Source organism: Salarias fasciatus, chromosome 5 (assembly GCF_902148845.1).
Source record: "Salarias fasciatus chromosome 5, fSalaFa1.1, whole genome shotgun sequence".
Classification (NCBI taxonomy): domain Eukaryota; kingdom Metazoa; phylum Chordata; class Actinopteri; order Blenniiformes; family Blenniidae; genus Salarias; species Salarias fasciatus.
The window spans coordinates 4,249,339-4,268,913 of record NC_043749.1 but is presented as its reverse complement, the minus strand read 5'-3'; the positions used below and the strand labels follow the sequence as shown (position 1 = coordinate 4,268,913).

General features: G+C 45.1%; 3 protein-coding genes across 4 annotated transcripts; 1 reads left to right on the top strand and 2 right to left on the bottom strand.

Annotated features, from left to right (window-relative positions):
* Nucleotides 1-1,865: 1,865 nt before the first annotated feature.
* LOC115387972 (vasopressin V2 receptor-like) lies at nucleotides 1,866-4,554 on the bottom strand. The gene is made up of 2 exons (XM_030090882.1): nucleotides 3,693-4,554; nucleotides 1,866-2,074 (listed from the first exon to the last, which is right to left on the bottom strand). Exons 1-2 carry the CDS (start codon nucleotides 4,552-4,554, stop codon nucleotides 1,866-1,868), a joined length of 1,071 nt encoding a protein of 356 aa, XP_029946742.1.
* A 534-nt stretch (nucleotides 4,555-5,088) lies between these two features.
* On the bottom strand, nucleotides 5,089-11,926 carry LOC115388306 (CCA tRNA nucleotidyltransferase 1, mitochondrial-like). 2 transcript variants are annotated; one of them, XM_030091378.1, is made up of 8 exons: nucleotides 11,840-11,926; nucleotides 11,545-11,674; nucleotides 10,114-10,307; nucleotides 7,721-7,859; nucleotides 7,488-7,614; nucleotides 7,213-7,406; nucleotides 6,883-7,136; nucleotides 5,089-5,674 (listed from the first exon to the last, which is right to left on the bottom strand). In XM_030091378.1, exons 2-8 carry the CDS (start codon nucleotides 11,672-11,674, stop codon nucleotides 5,429-5,431), a joined length of 1,284 nt encoding a protein of 427 aa, XP_029947238.1. In that variant the 5' UTR covers nucleotides 11,840-11,926; the 3' UTR covers nucleotides 5,089-5,428. The 2 variants fall into 2 exon arrangements, with proteins under 2 accessions (XP_029947238.1, XP_029947239.1); XM_030091379.1 differs by lacking the exon at nucleotides 11,840-11,926 and adding an exon at nucleotides 11,760-11,764 and having other exon boundaries at nucleotides 11,545-11,677.
* Nucleotides 11,927-12,022: 96 nt separating this feature from the next.
* On the top strand, nucleotides 12,023-16,732 carry LOC115388310 (PRA1 family protein 3-like). Its single transcript, XM_030091384.1, has 4 exons — nucleotides 12,023-12,480; nucleotides 14,957-15,174; nucleotides 15,258-15,442; nucleotides 16,728-16,732. Exons 1-3 carry the CDS (start codon nucleotides 12,257-12,259, stop codon nucleotides 15,431-15,433), a joined length of 618 nt encoding a protein of 205 aa, XP_029947244.1. The 5' UTR covers nucleotides 12,023-12,256; the 3' UTR covers nucleotides 15,434-15,442; nucleotides 16,728-16,732.
* The last annotated feature ends 2,843 nt before the right edge of the window (nucleotides 16,733-19,575 follow it).

Here is a 19,575-nt window from a genome sequence, read left to right as displayed (position 1 = left end):
TTTGCTCTCCAAACTTAAGAAAAGGACATTTTCAGGTGACATTTAGCATGAGAAGCCTGTGGAAAAAACAACTATGTTTGTGGAGAAATGTCAGCATTAAATACCAAGGGCACTTGAGAAAAAAGAAAACGGTCACATGAAAAGCTTTCACAGTTTATTTTTGCAGGACCTCAGAGACAAATGATCCCAGCGGACTGAGAAAAGAAGAGGGAAAAAAGCCTCTTTGAAAATGTAAACATGTTGCAGTATTCATCAAAAAGCATCTTGAGCTGATGGCCACATCTGAAGATAAATAGTATCTACGAATAAACACGATCGCGCCACGATGTCAAGCACAGATCTGCACTATCACCACATTTACAGGCTGAAGAATGACTCCATCACTGAAAGAGCATACAAGAACCACAAATCAATAAAACACATTCAGATTCAAGAGAAACACTTCTTTTACACACAATACAGACACTTTGAGATATTATTTCACTATAATTTTACAAGATCAACTGTGTTTTGTGCAGTGTTTACTCCCACTGGCAGGTTGCTGCAAAGCAGTTTGATATTCTTTCACAGTTTCAAACCCAGCTACATAAGAAATGCTCACAAAGAAAACAATATGTACAAAAAGTGAATTCAACCTTCACCGCTCAGCACTGTTTGTTTATGTTGCATTCAGAGATGTGAAGTGGTGATCAGCTCAACGCTGCCTCCGACCGTTATATCTTCCAACATCTTCGGACTGATTGAAAATCAGCTCCATGCTATAAAAATAAAACTTTTGCCCTCGTTTGTTACTTTTCAGCATTTAGATGCCAAATGACTGAGTTCAGCTTATCATGGCAGCAAAATGAGAGGTAGCTGGAGGTAGAGCAGACATCAAACATGAGGGAATGTATGAAAACAACACAAGGAAAGGAAAAAAAAAACAGACGAATCTTACTGTTTTACGCCAAGAACGGAGAAAACCTCAGTAGGACCTGTCTACATCAGTCCATCTTTTCTTTTTGACTCACAATAATTACAGACATGGTGTAATTTGTTTCAGAGAATAGTTTTATAGATAAAAGTCACCTGTAACAGCAATCCAACTTTGTCAACTGTCCATACAAACGTCCGTGTCGCCTTTGTTAATAAAAGAGTATTGTTCTCTGCACCACTTGTATTCCAGTAAGAAAACAACACCGGTTTCAAAACGTTTCCGTGTAAATGCAAAACTTTTCTGAAACAAAAACTCAAAAGTGATGCGTTTCTCACTGGAAGCGTCGTGTACACTGGGCCGGAATTGGTGTTTGTCTTCGAAGGCCTTTCTTACCTTAATATTCATAGTGAATTTGAAATGTACAACTTTTCAATGGACTCGTCAATATTGTCTCCAAATGCATTCTGGGTAAAATCCAGGGGTGTGTTGCCCACCCCACCTTGTCTCGACTGAAATGTATTGTGGATTTTACCCCTCATGAAGGTACCAGGATAATCAAGTAATCTTTGATCAAAAATGTCCGAGTCGACTTTCGACATTTCATTCCACAGACGTCAACCTGAGACCAAGAGAGAACAATCACCGGAGAGCTCACTGAAGAGCATTTCTCAGCCTTTCATTCAATTCTTCCATGAGTCTTGAGAATAAAGAGGTCTGAATCGATCGACGAAGTCCTCAAAGGTCATGAAGACATGTTCTGTGTCAAACACGGTGATTTCATGCCACCCACATGGAACATGGCTGCAAAAGCTTTCATTTCCTCTCCATTAAGGCTCTTCACACACTGCTGGTTTGCACAGTGAACACATTTCCTGCCGAGATATTTGTGGATCTGCTTTGAAGCGGTTCAATAGGGCTGTCTCGTGTGGACCGAGGGCTATTTTCTTTTCTACCTGCAGTCCGACAGGCTTTTGAGGCTGATGTAGAGGGAGCTGACCATGGTGGCCTCCTCCTGCATGGCCTCCTTGGCGTCGGGCCGGCGGGAGCACATCAGGGTCGCCACTCTCCGAGGCAGCTTCCCGCTGAACAGCAGGTAGATGCAGGGGTTGGCACAGCTGTTCAGGCTGCCCAGCAGCATCAGGATGGTGAAGGTCGCAGCTGGAAACACAGACGCAGGGTTACCAGACACAAACTTAAATCATTATATTTAAAAACAGAAAAACGCCTCTTTGAGTCGCTCATTCTGACATGTGAACAGAAATGTGGTGGACCCCCATTCACACAACACTTCAAGTCAAGATGCATTATTTCCATGTTTTTGTTTCAGAAAAGCTTCATGTTTACAGGGAAACGTTTTGAAAACAACGTACGACTGCAGGAAAGGCTGAAAATGATGTAGTTTTCATGTTGGGCCACTAGTGGGGGCTGTTGTCGGTTTTTGTAGTGAAACAACACACATATGAGCAGAGAACATTAAGACTATCACAGACATTCCTGTGGACAGATGACCAGGTTGGACTGATATTACAGGAGACTCTCAAAACTAGTGGAACTTTTCACAAATGCTCCGACTCCCCTAGTGGTCCAACATGGAAACTACATCATGCTCAACGTTTCTGCAGTGTCAATGAGCATAATTTTGAAAACATTGCTGCATTGGAAACTTTTTTGGAACTACAACTCAAAAGCAATACATCTTCACATCTGACACTGTTGAGTAACAGACAAAGTCAGATTTTTAGAAAATGTCCATTTTGCTACAATAAAGCAATATAGGTTTGCCTTTTTCACTTGAAGATGTTGCATAAGGTGACCTAAATGTTCTCCAGTTCAAACAGGCTCAATTGAATTGAATTAGCAGGTCATCGTGTCATCTTAGGGTCGGCCTCTTCACTCACTCTCTGGACAATACTCTTTATTTTTGCTTTTTTGATTTTTTACATATTTGGTTGTTTGTCTCATGTTGCAATTTGCCTTCAGTCAACATGATTTTGGACAATTTGGCAACTTTTCCTTCTTAATCTGGCCATCATTGTGAACATTTTATATTTTCGTTTTGCAGTAAGTCTCTTTCTTCATCATCATTTCCTTTCTGAAACCCTGTGAATTCCTGTACTCTTAAGTAATGGTGGACAAAAATGGCCACATCAGAAAAAGTGATAAAAAGTACATTTTCTATAGTATTTTACTGCTTTTTGGGAGGTTTATTCTGATCGTGAACCTCGGTCCTGATCAAAACATTGAACAACAAATTAGGAGGAAATTAACACCTTTATATGTGTCAGTTGTTCAAGAAAGACATGATAATTATTGATTTTAGAATGATCAGTTTCCCTCATATTTGCTAACTTGAATAACATCCCACAATGCATGATTACATTTTTGCATATTATGAGTATCAGTGCTAAAGATCGACACTTCTGTAATTATTCTTAATAAATATCAACTAAATGAAATCAATAAGACATCTCATACGTTTATTTGCTGGAGAAAGGACAGGATAAATGGAAAAAAGCTTATCCAGCCCTGTCAAGCGCACTTGGCCTTTCTCATACGGTTAAATAACAAATTATACATCCATAAAATGTCTAAACACAATAGTTAAACTAAAATGACCACATTTTAAACAAGAAAAATAAAATTAAAAGTGTACGGACGAGAATTGATTTTTTTTTTTTTCTCATTTAAATAAACTTTTTTTTTTAATCATGAATACTTGTCCAGAGTGTGGTGTTTTGGGTATAAAGATGTGTTTTTTTCTGTGAACTGGTCTTACAGTGTGTGGGCGCCTCGGAGTCCCACACGGACCACAGCTGCACGGTGAAGAACGGCGTCCAGCACGCGACGTACGCCGCCACGATGACCACGGTCATCTTCACCGTCTTCACGCGCGCCTTGGACACCCCCGCCGCGCTGCTGGCCCGCGAGGACAGCGGCTTGTCCCCCGCCGGGTGCTGCGTCTTCGCGTGGAAGTTGACGCGCACCGCGCGGCAGATGCGCACCTGGCACGCGACCACGGTGAGGATGGGCAGCACGAAGATCACCAGCGTGGTCCAGGTCACGTAGGCTCGCAGCCCCCACGGCTTGACGAACTGCGCCCAGCAGTCGTACACCCCCGGGGCGACCTCCACCCGGGAGAAGATGAAGAGCTGCGGCAGGCCGCCCAGCAGGGACACGCACCAGGCGGCGCACACCGGGCCGTTCCAGCGCGCCCTGCGCCTCTGGAACGTCACCATGGGCTTGCACACGGCTTGGTAGCGGTCGACGGTCATCGCCACGATCATGTAGGTGGAGGCGAACATCCCGACCACCTGCAGGTACTTGACCGCGCGGCACAGCGCGTCCGGACCCACGAACCGGTCCGTGATGTCCCACAGCAGCTGCGGGCAAACCTGGAAGAAGGTGACCACCAGGTCCGCGACGCACAGGTGGAAGACGAAGACGCGCATCCTGGAGAGCTGCTTCCTGCGCCTCCACAGCGCCAGCAGCAGCCCGCCGTTCAGCAGCCCGGCGGTGCTGAAGATGACGGACAGGAGCGCGATCTCCACCCGCGCCAGGCGCTCGTCCCGGGGGTCGTCCTCGGCCGGCGGGCTCTCCGCGCTGCCGTTGGTGAGGTTGGTGACGCCGAGCAGAGCCATGCTCACAGCCGGGGCTCCAACAGCTGCATCACAGCTGCTGCGGGGTCTGCAGCCTCAGCAAGTCCAGTTCAGACGGGCGGTAATTCCAAGAGGAGCTGAGGGGACAGGTTTCCACAGAGCAGCAGCATCTCCACACACACTTACTCACACACACTGGTGTTTTCAGAGGGGAGCAGGGGGCTTTATATGTCTTCATGCTCCTCCCTCCTGCACGTTACCCCCCTCTCACTGTCACACAGTCACATACTGTATGTGTGCATATGGAAAAACTGCAAGACCACAGAATTTCTCTGTATCATCAGTTATTTCTCCACTATGACTGAAGTTTTAATAACAAACTCTCATGAGTTCTGTCATGCAGAGATTCTGGATATCTTGTTTTAATGATGTATAAAACAAAAGGATTTCAGTTTGTGGGATAAAGTTTAAACGTCTCTTCAGTTTTAATCAGATCGAGATGTGGAATCAAACCCGCAACCTTCGAACAGAGACAACCTCTCCCTATGTATTCATGCACAAAGAACAAACACTGAAGGTTTTTCAAATAAAGAATTTATAGATTTATAAATAAAAAGAGAAAAACACAGAACTGCATCTGCATCCTGCAGCTGAAAGTGGAAAGAACTATTTGAGAACAAACGACCGCAGCTGGAATATTTCACTCTGTTCTAACTCTTCTTCAGAGATAACGGTCTAACGAGTGGACGCTCGGTGAGACCAGCAGATGTTGACCTCCTTCACAAACTGCAGCGAACTCAAAGCAAACAAACGGAGGGATCGTTTCAAATGAAGATGCATCCATCTCTTCTTTCTCTGAGCAGGAGTGATGCAGCCACAGGATTTCTGCAGCAGTATTGTCTCTCGAACGATGAATCTAAGGCGTCACGTGACTCAGGAGTTCGTCTTTGTCCATCTGGTAGCGGCTTTTCTTCCAGATTTCGCGCAGCTTCTGCAGATTGGCGCCGATGTCCTTCCCCGAGGTGACGCCGACCCTGCGCAGGTCGTGGCCGCTGACGGGGAAGCGGGGGACGGACCAGCCGCGGAGCTGCGACAGCAGCTCGGCCTCGCCTTGGTACTTCAGCAGCTCGCACACTTTGCTCTGGGTGTCCAGCTCCCGGTTCTGACAGGGGGAGAGAGGAGGAGGGGGGGGGGGGGGGGTTACAGCCGATTCTCAGTGAAGGACCCTGCACGTGACGGCTCCAGCAGGGAGCTGCTCTCAGATCAGCTCATAAGAAGTCTGCAGGACGGTCACTCGTCTTCAGTTAACTCACTCAGCTGAGAGGAGTCTCATCTCACCTTTTATTCCCAAACTATTTTATCTGGAAAAGAGTTTATAATGTCACCAGTTTTCAAATACAAAGACACAGATGATCCCCCTTGTTTCATCCTGATCGTAACAGATTCTCGTATGTTCTCAGGCATGACTCTATAGCTACAGGAGAAGGTTTTTTTTTTTTTTTTATTTCATTGTAGTTTTCATCAGAAAGTCTCATTAAAATCGGCTTTATGCAGAGATTGGAGTCATTTTTGGTCCTAATTGTTTGGTTTTGCCTGTTGAAATTGGACTGCATTTCATTCATCTGAAAACATGAGAATAAATTGGCTTCTTAAGCAGATATACTGTGGCTGCTTGTATATTAATACCAACAAATCGATAAAAACTATTCACTTGAAAAAAAAAAAAAGAGAACTCTTGAAACCAAGAACGAGACTCGAAAGATTTGCTGCATCTTGTCATATTAAAGTGAGTGTGCTCTGGGAGAGGAACAGGCAGACTGGGGTTTAACCCTTTAACGACCAGATCGACTGTATTTATCTGGTATTTAAGTGATATTTCTCTAGATCTTCTGCTCCTTTTTCCAGAACAGCAATTAATGTATATTTTGAAGGTACTGGGGAGCTGTATTTCTCTACTTTCTGCTAGTTTTTAATTTTATACTCATCTTAAACTCTTCTTCCAGACCTAAACATTTTATTAACCGGGAAATAGTGCTGGCGTCTGCTGAGAGGAGTGAAGTACTTTCTCTGGCAGCTCTGCTCTGAAGTTGTAATCACCGAGTTTTTAAATGGTCCTGACTGACCGATTCTGCCATCAGCATTTCATTTAAAGTGTTAATAATCAACCTGTCAGACTTCCCAATGTTAGACTTCAAACGGTGACAGAAAGATCAAAGAGGAAACTTTTGGAGGCGTCAAACGTCTGTTTCAAACAAACCACCACCGATGACTGCACTGAGAGCTCTGAAAGCAGAGATAAACACTCCTCTCCCAGCCGTCTGTCAGTCTGTCATGTGTTCAATACCGAGATCAGAGGAGAATCTAACTCACATCCACGATGAAGTCGGTGAAGGGTTTGAGGCCGTCCGAGTCGCCGCCGCTCCTCCTGAGCTGCCGCCGGTGTCGGACCAGGAACTGGGCGCCGCTCTTCTCCTCCCGGGACAGCTTCAGCCGCACGTCCATCTTCTCCACCTGGTCGGGCGAGCGCAGCAGGGCGGCCAGGACGGTCATGGGTTTGGGGGAGTGGGCTCTGGCGTTCTGCCAGACCCGCTTCAGCTCGTCCACGTCGCCGTCCGGAGGCAGACCTGAGGAGGGGGCGTCTGGGTCAGATCTCCTGCTGGGAATGCACCGTGACGCACTGAGGACCCGCCTCCCCCTCACCGATGTACTGGGCCAGCTCCAGCTCGTAAATCAGCTCCAGCAGATGCGCCGCGTGGTTCCCCACCAAGATCTTCTTCAGCTCCCCCCAGATCCGCTCCCCGGAAATCCCTGCCAGCCCGCGGCCGTTCTCCCTGATGGCGGACAGCGTCTCGGGCTCGTGATCGCCGGGCTCCAGCGCCACCTTCCCGTAAAACCTGGGACAGAATACCGGCGGAGTTTAGAATCAGTTTAGAGTTAAAGTAGTGCGACCTGAGGATGAGAAAGATCAGGCTCACCTGAAATATCGCAGTATTCTCAAGTAATCCTCTTGGATTCTCCGGGCAGCGCTGCCGACAAACCGCACTTTGCGGTTCTGCAGGTCTTCGTATCCTTGGAAAAAGTCGTACAGGGTGCCGTCAAGACCTGTGAGGCGAAGCAAAGCTTAATTTAACAATCCTGAACACTTCCAGTGACACGTCAAACACGAGCAGCTGATGAGACGCCACAGCGGTCATCCAGAGAGACGTACCTAGAAACATGGAGTTGATGGTGAGGTCCCGCCGCTCGGCGTCTTTCTGCCAGTCGGTGGTGAACTCCACCTCGGCGTGGCGCCCGTCCGTCTGGACGTCCAGCCGCAGCGTGGTCACCTCGAAGTTCTCGTTATTCAGCTGCAGAGAAAAAAAGTATTCTAACATGATCTGAGCCACTGAACACAGTTCCGGTTCCTGAAGCGACTCCCGTTTCTGCTGCTGCATTTCAACACAGTTATGATATCAGGAAAATTAAAAAAACTAACAGAAAGCAGCGAAACGGAGCTCGACGTCCCTGAACTGGTTATTAAATGAGTCCACAGTTTGACAGTTCAATCACAGAGCGTCACATTCTTTTAATGAGTTTCGGAGAACCGTCAAACACACAGTAATATTGAAGCGGAGCCAGATAATGAAAATCATTGTGGAAAAAGGGGAAGAACTCGCTCACTGTACGTTCTGTGCCAATTCTACTGCAATAAAATCTCAATAAATCCAGTTCATCTCTGATTTTTGGTTTTAATTAAAAATACTGAGCACCTAATTAAAAAGGCATTCACATAAAACTTCATTTTCTCGTCATTTCAGCACTTTTAAAAGCTGGTGCCAAACTTCAGCTAATGGGAAACAAAGAAGTGAAACTTTATTAATGTACTCTGTGAAAAGAACTGCTTGATCACTTCCATCTAAAAAAACATCAAAAGAAGCTCCGTAACCACATTTATCTGTTTTCACTTCATTCCGTCTCTTCTAAACTGCTGATGTGAAGCGTTTCCCGCTGAACGCTGAAATATGGACCAGAGAGGTTCGATTCATCTGCTGAATCTAAACACACATTATGTCCCACAATCCTCTGCATCCGCCCGCTTGTCTCCCACAGCAGAGACACGGTTGATGAATGCGTGGAGTCTCCTAACAGAAGAACCGCTGGCAGGGATGATGAACGGAGCAACATGTTGTAGCATATAAACCACGCTGAGGGGATGGTCCAGGTTTGGACTGCGATCATTTTTTGTTGTGCATGAGGCTTCGGTCAGAAGATTCTTTAAAGGATTAGGATGATGGTTTTAATCCCGCCTGAGTAACAGGATCAACATTTTCTCCACAAGTTGAAGGTGAGTACAGGAAAATGTCAAAAGCAAATGTGGATTTTACAATTATGGCTGGTTAAAAAAAAAAAAAAAAAAAAAAAAAAGGATTTTATGAGAGAAACTGAGTTTTGATTTTTAATACTTAAAACTCAGGCTGTGCGATTAATCAGTATTGAATCGTAAATGATGTTTTTACTGAGTGCGATGACAAAAAAGTGAAAATTTCCATCCACTGGGGTAACTGCGGTGTGACTCATGTCGTCACCGAAGATAAACAGAAATGTAACAACATCAGCTGAAAGACTTCTCTGACACAAAGAGCGATCCACTCCCCGCTGTAAAGTTTGTTTAAAGGCCGCGTGCTCAAAGACGGCGGCACGACAAACTTGTTTCGGCTCATGCTCCAGATTGGGAGCAGGCCGGGTCAAAACACCAGCAGATGAGAGGCAGGTCACACCGTCGACACGGAGAAGGATCAGGAATGAGGTGGAGCTCAATGTCTCTCATGGTTCCTTTACACACAGTTTAATAAAACGGTTTCACACACATGCAGAGCCCCGCTACGAGCTACTGAGCTGCAAACATTTAGATTTTAATTATTTATTTATTTATTTTATTAAGTGGTTTGGTGAAAGAAAGGGAAGAATTTATTTTATCTCAAGGGAAATCATTTTGTTTGGTTCTCAAGTTGTCACTGTATTTCCACAAAAAGCAAACTTTATTTAGTGAAATGTGACTAAAGTGACGCGCTCACTTTCTTAATCCAAAGGGATACATCTTTGGTTGGTTGAGCAGGTTATCAGGTTTACGCTTTCTGAGTTTAAGGTTTGTAGTTGCACTTCATTTGCAGTGGGGAAAATTGTTTGCTCTTTTCCAATAAAGAGGAACGCACACGAAATAATTCATTTTAGTGTCTTTGTGCCAACCTGGACGCCACATTCTTGATTATAAGTGAAGTTGTAATATTGTATTAATGCCGACTGTAATTGTTGTTGTTCTTGTTCATATGTTATAAATAATATTAATAAAAATACAGTAAAAAAAAATAGGAATTGAAAATCAAGTTTTCAATGGAAAAAAATCTGAATTTTGTTTTGGAGTCAAAATCGTGCAGCGCTTCCTGACACATTTAGAACATGTATGGCAGTTTCACTGTTTTTCACTGAATAAACTTCATGTTCTTTTGAGATGCCCCGACAGTAGTTCCTGCTTTACAGAGACTAAAAGTTGGTTCCCTGCTGTATGAAGCCTCAGGAGACGCCAGAGGATCCTGCTGATCCGTCCCGTCCGGCAGATCTTACTCTGGCTGTGATGGTCCCGTGTTTCTCTCCCTTGTTGTTGATCATGCGGATGCCGGCGTTCTGGAACATGACCTTCATCTCCTCTGGAGTGGCCGTGGTGGCGAAGTCCACGTCTTCGGGCCTCCTGCCAGAGAGCAGGTCCCGCACGGCGCCGCCGGCGATCCGCAGCTCGTACTGGTTCTTCGCAAACAGCTCTGGAAAAATCGAAAACACATCAGAAAACAGACAGGAGCAAAGAAAAAACCCATTCTTATCAGGTCACATGATTTGAGTGACATTAAAAGGAGGGAGTCCAGTTTGAGAGCACCGATAATCACTCTGCTTTTTCTAAACAATACTGCCTCAATATTATCAAATCATAATGGTAAATGGATTTTAACTGTATTGCAGAATGTCACAACTTCAAAGTACTTTTTACTGTTGAGTCACCAGAGAAAGAAACTCCTGGTTCATTGTTCGTCTGCACTTCATAAGTATGTTTCATTAATAAGAAAATTCGAAATGAAACAACTAAAACACTTTAAGCTGTTTTGGTACCATGTAGCAAGACGATTGTTTCAAGTGACAACTTTTAAAAATACTGTATTGTGTTCTTCCAACTACATTTGTATGAAAGTATGAAAGTTGTGAGAGTGAATGGTTGGTGGTGGTCGGAGGGGCCGATGGCACAGATTGGCAGCCTCGCTTCCGTTAGTCTGCCTCAGGGCAGCTGTGGCTAGGATAGTAGCTTACCACCATCCAGTATGGAGTGAATGAATAATGCAATGTAAAGCGTCTTTGAGTGTCCAGAAAAGCGCTATATAAAACTAATGCATTATTATTATTATTATTATTATTATTATTATTATTATTATTAGGTCCCTTCCCATAAATTCCCACAAATAACATACAAATACAATTTACATGGTATGTTTGGAGAAAATTGAGGCTTTTCATTCACGAATGACAAAAGTGTGTGCAGAATTCTGGAAAGCTGGACAATAGTGCATGTTTGCTGATATTCAACTCAGACTGTATACTACTTTATTCACCACTCAAAGGAATTGAAAATGTTTGTCTAACAGTTGAGTGAATAAACAGTCAATCACATTCAAGTTAGCTTGCGGTATTTGATTCACTCAAGTTTTCTACAACTGACTAAAATCAATGTGTGTTATCAGGTGAACTGATTTAAATACAACAGGGTCACTGTATGCATTTGTGTGAGATATCTGTGTATTATCAGAGGTGAACTGATTAGGGTCTGGCTGCAGACCTGTCTTGGATGAACTGGTTATCTGTCTCTCTGTTTGTCCAGTGATAGCCTGGCTGTCCAGAGTTTATCCTGCTGATCACTTTGACTCAATAGTATTTTAAACTCTAAAATGTTTTTAACTTAAAATACCCCTGTTTTAATTGTCAGAGTTTCAATGTCATCCAGATTTGTCTCACCTGTCAGTCCATTCAAGCCTTCAGTGAACAGAGACTGGAACTCACTGGTCTTCAGCTGCATCGTGAACAAACTCCTCCAACACACACCGGTCCGACCAATCCCACGAGGACCCAGCAGTCTGCTCCACATCTGCTTAAAACAAGAGACAAAAACAAAAACAGTGTCGTTTTTCTGATTTCACCCGGCCAAGACTGTCCGCGCGCATCTGTCACACCGCTTTAACACGATCAGCAAGGAGGGCTACAATAGGCAAAAAGGAGCCCGAACACGTCCATGAGCATAAAAACAACTGACCTGCGCCTGGAAGCGGAGATTTAGTGAGAAACAGAGCTACTATTTCTCCATAATATACAGCGTGTTGAGATACTTCCGGGAACGTGCCTTCTGACCAATAGCGTGAATCTACGTCATGAGGCGGGGTTTACATGTCAGAACTCTCGCGAGATTTTCTATGTTTTGCTCCGAGCTGTCGGCTCAGTGGAACCGGATGAACCGGTGTTTCGGATTAACTGGTGACCAACTTCATTTAGCGTCTGTCGCAACTGCAGAAGTTGAAATCAAAATTACAAAAGGTGCAGCAATTTTAAATGTTATTATAAATTCGCTTTAATGCAGTTTTTCAGAACACAACTCTGTTGGATTTTCAACTTCTACTGTTACAAGCGGCAACAACAACGGAAACTGGAGGAAATTGGTCACCAGTGAACAGGGATGTCAGGTCCTCCGAAACACCGCCCCAAGAGCAGCAGTGGACAGATGGCGAAAGTGGAGCTGACGCCGCTCAGGTCGTGGGATGACTTCTTCCCCGGATCGGAGAGATTCGGCAAACCAGACGTGAAGGACCCGGCCAAGTGGGGAAACCGGGTCGTCAGCAACCTTCTGTACTACCAGACGAACTACCTGGCCCTGGCCGTGGCCGTGTTCCTCATCGTGGGGTGAGTGTAGTTTCACTGAGATAACAACAACAGGTTGTCTCAGTGTGACAGCTGCTGCTGGGAGTCACAAATTAGCCTTTTGAGGCTTGTTAAGGAGCCGTGTGAGTGAGAATGTGTCCTGCTTATTTACTGTTATTAAAGTGTGTACAGGACATGGCAGGATGTGGGGCGAGTTGGACTGTGTCCCGTTAGAATGAATGAAACTAGTACTGACCAGCTCATCACGTGACCAAAGCCCATAAATCAAGAAAACATGGGATTAAGATATAAAGTGATGAAATAGAACATATTTTAAAACGGAGAGAAAGAAATTAAATGCTACTATAGCATATGTGACTTCCATGATGACTAAAAGACTCAACCTGGGAATGTAGAGTTCTGTTGACTCTTCTAATGTATATGTCCAACAACATAATGACCTTTTCACCCTTTACTGGATAAGTGACTATATTTGACCACTTTAAAAGTTAATTGTGTGTGGATATTGAGATAATTATAAACCTAAACAGGATTACTCAGATTACTATTCTGCTTAACACTTCTAATATGACCCACAAAGCCAATTTGCTCCATTGAGACATATAAATGCTTACAAGTTGTATAAAGTCAAACAAATGTCTCAAAACTTACAGTTAGACAATTTTTTTCGTCATCGGAGGGATGCATTATATTGTAGGACACCAGCATTCAGTTGAGTGTCAAACATGGAGAAATAAATGGATAGCCTTGTCTAGAGCTTCTTGCATTTCTGCTCTGATTTGTCTTCATTTTGAGACATTTTTGAGAGATAAGACATGAAATGTTTGTAACTTTGATGACCTCTTTTGGAATAACCTCCAAAAACTATTCCGCTATCCTCCAATAGCAAGGTTAAAATCCCCTATAGAATGTCTGTAAAGGGTTAATACGTGCACGGAACCAGAACTGGATTATCTGTCATCTCCATACAAGGTCTATGGTCAGATCTCTGCGGTGTGAGGTATCTTTGCCTGGCTGTTTGCCCAAATTAAAATTAATCTGGCTAAGAATAGTGCTGCCCTGTCAGGGTCAGACTGCTGAGCCATGTGATGATGAGACCATATTGTTGCTATGATTGTGGACTGTTTGTCTTTCCAGCTGTTGCAGTAAGAAAGGCTCCATCAGCTGTTCAAAATCCAGAATTGATTTCCCAAGGAGTCACGCATGACCTTTGACACCTAACTGTGTTAGAAACAGCTAAAAGCGCAGTGTACAAAGTCATATGATAGTAGATCAGATGTGTGGAAGGATTTAAATCAATCATAAACAATTTCCTACTAAACTTAAAAAAACAAGTCGCTTAAAGTCATGCGTAAGGAGAATTCCTCTTTTTGAGCAGATCAAGAAACACTGTAAACAAATTAAAGGCATGTGTCCGGAAACTGAGTCTTGCGGTTTTGCTCTCAAAGTTTCAGTTCACTGAGTCGAGGAGAAGCGACGCTGCAGGAAACAAAACCTGCAAGAGGAACGTTTCAGAGTGAGAGGACGACACTCACAAATCAGTTGTTTTGTTGTCTGTGAGACTATAATGATGGCCCAGCATAGGTTTTAAAGAATAACATGACCACCTTATTGATTTCATGTCAATATAATGTTAACAGACAGAATGAATGCCAAATAGTACAGATTTTGTTGGCAGGTAACACAAAATAATCACAGGAAGTATAAAAAAAAGAGGTTTTAAATGAATCTGTCCACTAGAGGGCAGTATTTACTTTATTTCCCACTGTTCCAGCCAGGAGAGGCTTTAACAGTGGGAAATGCAAATTTTCATCCTCGGGTTTAAATAGTGAGCAATCAGCTCTAACAGATGGAATAATGTCTGAAAATTTAAGAAAATTAGTTACTTTTTGCCCGTCTGTTTGAATTCTATGTATTCTTTTTGAAATATATTACACTGTTCTGAGAAAATTCGACTAATACTTTGAAATGTGATTTAAAAAAAAAGTCATCATTATTTTCCAAATACTTGTGAAACTAGTTGTTTCTATTATTGGATCCACATGTGACCTGTGAGTTCTAAATCCCAGCATCCATCAGGCAGCTTTCAAAAGCTTCACATGTGCAGTGGCAGTATTTCAGAAAAGTTGCATTTACAGTGTCACCATTATGCAAGAGGACTCCCAAAAATGCAATGAAAGTTTGATATTCTCACTTGAAAAATTTGAACTTTTAGGTTCTTCAAGAGTTCAGACGCCACACAAAGAAAGTTTTGTCAAGACTCATTAAGTTTTCCTTACAAGCCGCACACAGGGAAACGCATTCCTGATCTCATTGTCTACTAAATATCACCCGACTCCAATCAGTTAATCTTAATGTCTGTCATTTCATGGAGATGAACATATGATCACATTTCACAGGATGTCAAAGAATAAATCTTCCTGCTCATGTTGTTGTACTGAGAGCTCATGGCCTCTAGGTGGAGCCACTGACTCCCTGTATCTGCCCCCCCTCACAGGTTCCTGAACCCCCTGGGGATGTTCACGGCCATAGCCGTGGTGTCGGCGGTCTTCCTGGGCTCGGTGTGGGCCGGGGACAACCGGGCCGCCATCAGCAACTTCAAGAGGCAGAACCCCACGGCGTTCGTGGGCGTCGTCATGGTTTCCAGCTGCCTCCTGATCTCCATGCTGGGCAGCGTCATGGTGTTCATGTGGGCCGTCACCCTGCCTCTGGCCCGTGAGTCCGGCACCCATCCCTCAGATGCACGCTCCCCTCACACACACGCATTTCATTCAAACTCCTTCTCCTCCGTGTTCCAGTGATTTTCGCTCACGCCTCTTTTCGACTCCGCAACATGAAGAACAAGCTGGAGAACAAGATCGAATGCGCCGGGCTGAAGCGGTCCCCCATGGGCATCCTGCTGGAGGCCCTGGACCAGCAGGAGGACAACTTCCAGAAGATCCAGAGCTTCGTGGAGGGAAAGCTGAAGGAGTGACCGGACTGTGTGTGTGTGTGTGTGGTTCCCTTCAGTTCATTTCACCCTTCAGTGTGTGTGATTCTGTCCAAAGAGCAAAAGTTGGCTCCTCCTCACATAAGAAATCTGTCTTCAATCGGCCGTTTACCCTCAAAACTGTGAAAAGCGCTCCCTCCCTCCCTCCACCCCTCCACGAGAGACTCCAAAGAGCTGAATTGTTTCAAGATTTTTGATTTTTTTTCTCTGTAAATAATGTTTTTTTTTTCCAGTAATCTCTTGACCTGTGTACAGGGAAGCCAACAGAACTTTTTTTCTGGTGCAAATAAAAAAAAGAGATGCTGCTGCTGCTGCTGCTGCATTGTCTCCACTCCGATCGCTTTGTCGATATTTAAGACACAGACTTTAAAGGTGGACGTCAGTATTCCCCCTGAATCACTCCTCCACCCCCCCCCCCCCCCCCCCCCCAGGCTGATGGATGGACTAACTCCTCTCCACTCAGCCCAGACGCTCATCAATAGGTGAGCAGTAGATTACAGCGGTGACGGGGTGAATTCATTCACTCCTAAAGTCCGAGTTCGCCACTCTGTCAGCTGTCTGGGCCTTTTTTTTTCCCCCAACTTGTTGTGTGGAGTTTATTTAGTATGAAAAACTGAGTGACTGGACGAGTTTGACAAATATGATGAATTTTCAGAATATGAGGGCTGCAGAATATCAGGTGAACTTATAATAACAGTATAATTTGTGATAAATAAAAATTAAAAAAAATCCTTTTTAAATGATGTCACTTTGTTTTTTGTGCTTGCAGATTTGACACTCAGCTGTTTTTTTCCTTTCATATATTCATATAACTTCTGTCATCTGTAAACCAGGTATGCAATAAGCATGATCCGCCAATCCATTTGCAGTTTTTTTTGTATAATTTCTCTTCATAATTAAAAAAAAATTCCTGAATGAAATGGTTTCTTATGAACTCCACATGAAAGTGACTGAAGGCAAGAATCTGACACAAACTCTTCATTGTGACGTATATGAACAGGAAGGTGAGAAAGTGTCCTTGTCAACCTTTACTGAAAGGAATCCAGCGTGGCCTCATTCCTGTAGCCCCCCCCCCCGCATTGCTCTGCCCCCCCCACGATGCTGATCTGCGCCCCCTCCCCATCCTGAGACGTGGCGGTAAACACATGTGGGGGTCTTGTCTTGGAGGGCACACTGGAGGCCATTGTTCCTCCTGCAGCTGTTTGGAGGATCCTGTCAACACGTGCACGCTGCCGCGCGCCCGACAGGTGTGTGCCTGCGCGGCTGTGTGCTTCAGCAGAGGAAGTGACTCCTGCAGCGGCCCGAGACGATCACTTATTGATCATTTAAAGGAGCGTGGTGCAGACTGAGCCGTGCGTTGCGGTGTCTGCCTCCCGTCCCTCCACGCCGCGGTGCCTTGCTCTGTTCTGTTCTCGGGGGTTTTTTTTCCGGGGTGTGCAGACTTTCCCAGCGCGGCGCCTGGGGATGACCCCCGGCATCCCGCCCTCCTGAGAGGCTTCTGGTGTCTCGGCTCTGCTAAGCCGGTTATCTGGCCGCTCAGACCTCCACCACAGGCACAGCCGATCATGTGACCCATTAATGATGACCCCCCGTGACCCCCGCGGTCCGCCTCGCGTGAGCCGTTCCCAGGCCGCCTCCTTGACGGAAGGTCATCCGTACGAACCAGGCGTGAGCGCATGTGACCGACGGGCTAATCCGGCGGCGCGGCCTTCGGCGCCTGTCAGCCGTTATTACCGCGGATCGAGGTGAAACTGATTTACTCCCACTTTAATCAGAATTTGGCTGAGTGCTGCCGGTCTGCAGCCTGTGGCTCTCCCAGCATGCATCCCGGGACCGGTTTCCATAGAAGACACCGCTGAAGGAGGACGTAAAGCCAGATTTCACACACACCCATCAGACACAAAGCAGCACTAATGATCATGTAGACCAATCATCCCTTGAAATCAGAAAGAAGTATAGTGATCATTTTTAAAAGCTGCTTACAAACTCTCATTTGATATCTTATTTCCTTATTTTTCTTTTAAGTAGGTGTACATGCAATTTGTACAAAGAAGATCACTTCATTTTGATTTTTAACTCGTTTTAGGTTTCTAACCACCAACTCTTTCTTCGCCGTTGAACCAGCACATTTGTATTTAACACAGCCTCACTGTCTTTAGTCTCTGTTGTGCCTGTAGATGAATATATAGAGGAATGAGTGTCAGCTGACCTTCAATACTGAAGTATTGAATATTTCTGCTTATGCACATAAAACTGTGTTTTCAGTGCGACATATACCGTACAGTAATCTAATCTGAAGATCTATAACACAACGCGGACGTTCTCAATGCCATGAAAGCCCATCGGCCTCTCTGTAATGTTTATGTGCTAAAAAACGTAGAAATGTAATGTAATAGGTTTCCTTCAGGCTTGAAGAACATAATAGCAGAAGAAGAGGAATAAGGCGCCGAGGAAAGCTGCTCATTCTGGTAGTTTTCTGATTGCCTCACGTCCATTTACACATCTAATGCTCTGCTAATGTCATTTAGTCAAACCATTAATCTGAGAGCCGGTGTTGCCAAACTCTCCTCGCAGCTCTGCTCTGCAGCGTGAGGCGTCAGCTGGAGCAGCTTCTGCAGCCGGCGTGAGACAGAGGGAGACAGCTGGATCCCCCGACTCGACCGAGCCCATGAGCAAGGGAGGCCGCTCACCGTGGTCGTCCTGAAGGGGCCGGAGCAGGCTCAGGGTGCATGGTGGGAAACGTGTGGACTGGGGGGGGGGGAGGTAAAGACGGAGGGAAAGGAGGTGAAGGGTTACTGCAGAGTGTGTGTGTGTGTGTGGATGCTGCTTCTCCAGCTGAAGCGCCTGCAGGGAGGGTTGGTGCTCGTCACTGGCAGGGAGAGGCTGCAGCCCGGCGAGGGCGTGACGGCTTCTAAAGACCGGTTCGGTCACTTTACAGCCTGAGAATACAAAAAAGCAGAACAAGTAGAGCGGCGAAGCAGCGAGCGGGTGAGAAAACAGCTCGGTGATAACTGCTCTGCAGAAAGGCTTCACATCAGATAATTCACACTCATCTCCGCTGATTGCAGCTCTGCTCGTTCATTCTTAAAAGAAGCCGACGCGGCCGGCGCCCGACAGTTATCTGTCTAATTAAAATCCTCGAACGCGCCGCAGATAAGCCGGGGCCGCTGAATGTGGAGAACGCTCTCTGTGTTCCACTTGACCACCGTGACAAAGCCAGATTCTCACTCATAAAATGGAAATGAGGCTTTAAGTGATGTAGCTCTTTTCTCTCTGCGCTTTGCCACAAACTCCATTTCCTTAATTGAAACGGCTCAACAGACGAGGCTCCTCCTAATCCTGCAGACTTCACCCGCTGCTGGAGGGAAGAGGCGCTAAACTCGCTCAAAGGCTGATTTTCCTTTTAATTCAAACAAATGCAATTGTACAAATTACTAAGAACCAGCTTAACAGTAATCGTTTACTATATATTACATGCTTTTCAAATACATAAAAAAAAAAAAAAAAGCTCTAAAAAAAAAAAAAAAAACAGGAACAGAACCAGAGTATTTACAAAACCAACATTTACAGAACAGCTTGGATCTCTAGGGAGACATTAGGAGCACCGGTCCATGATTTCCAGCATGGATGAAATAACTGTTCCAATAAAATAAACTTCCTGCGGTGGCAGTCATATCGAGACCAGCTGACTTCGGCCAACGCTCGCTGGGTTCAACAGGTTTGGCTTGATTAGACTGTGAGTACTGACAGTAAGTACTGAACACTTTGTAATCAGAGTAGTAGTCCCGAAGCAACGCGTGATCCAGGAAGTCTTTTTAGAACTCATTCACTCATGAGTTCACTCCTTCATTTCAGTAACGTCCATGTTGAATCCTTCATCCGGGGCTCACACACACACACGCGTGTGTGTGTTTCTATTTGTTCGCTGCCGCTCAGCGTCCTCTCGCAGAGTTATGGAGCTGACACTATGAAAACAGAAAACACTGCAGAGGCTGTCGCTTTGGCTGCAGGACCGCGGAACGCTCGCCGTCCCGGCAGGTGAATGGACGGGCGGCGATGGTGTCGTGACAACCGTCACGGAGGCGCTGTCAGTTTGGCAACCGCGCACAAGAAAGCCAACAATGAAA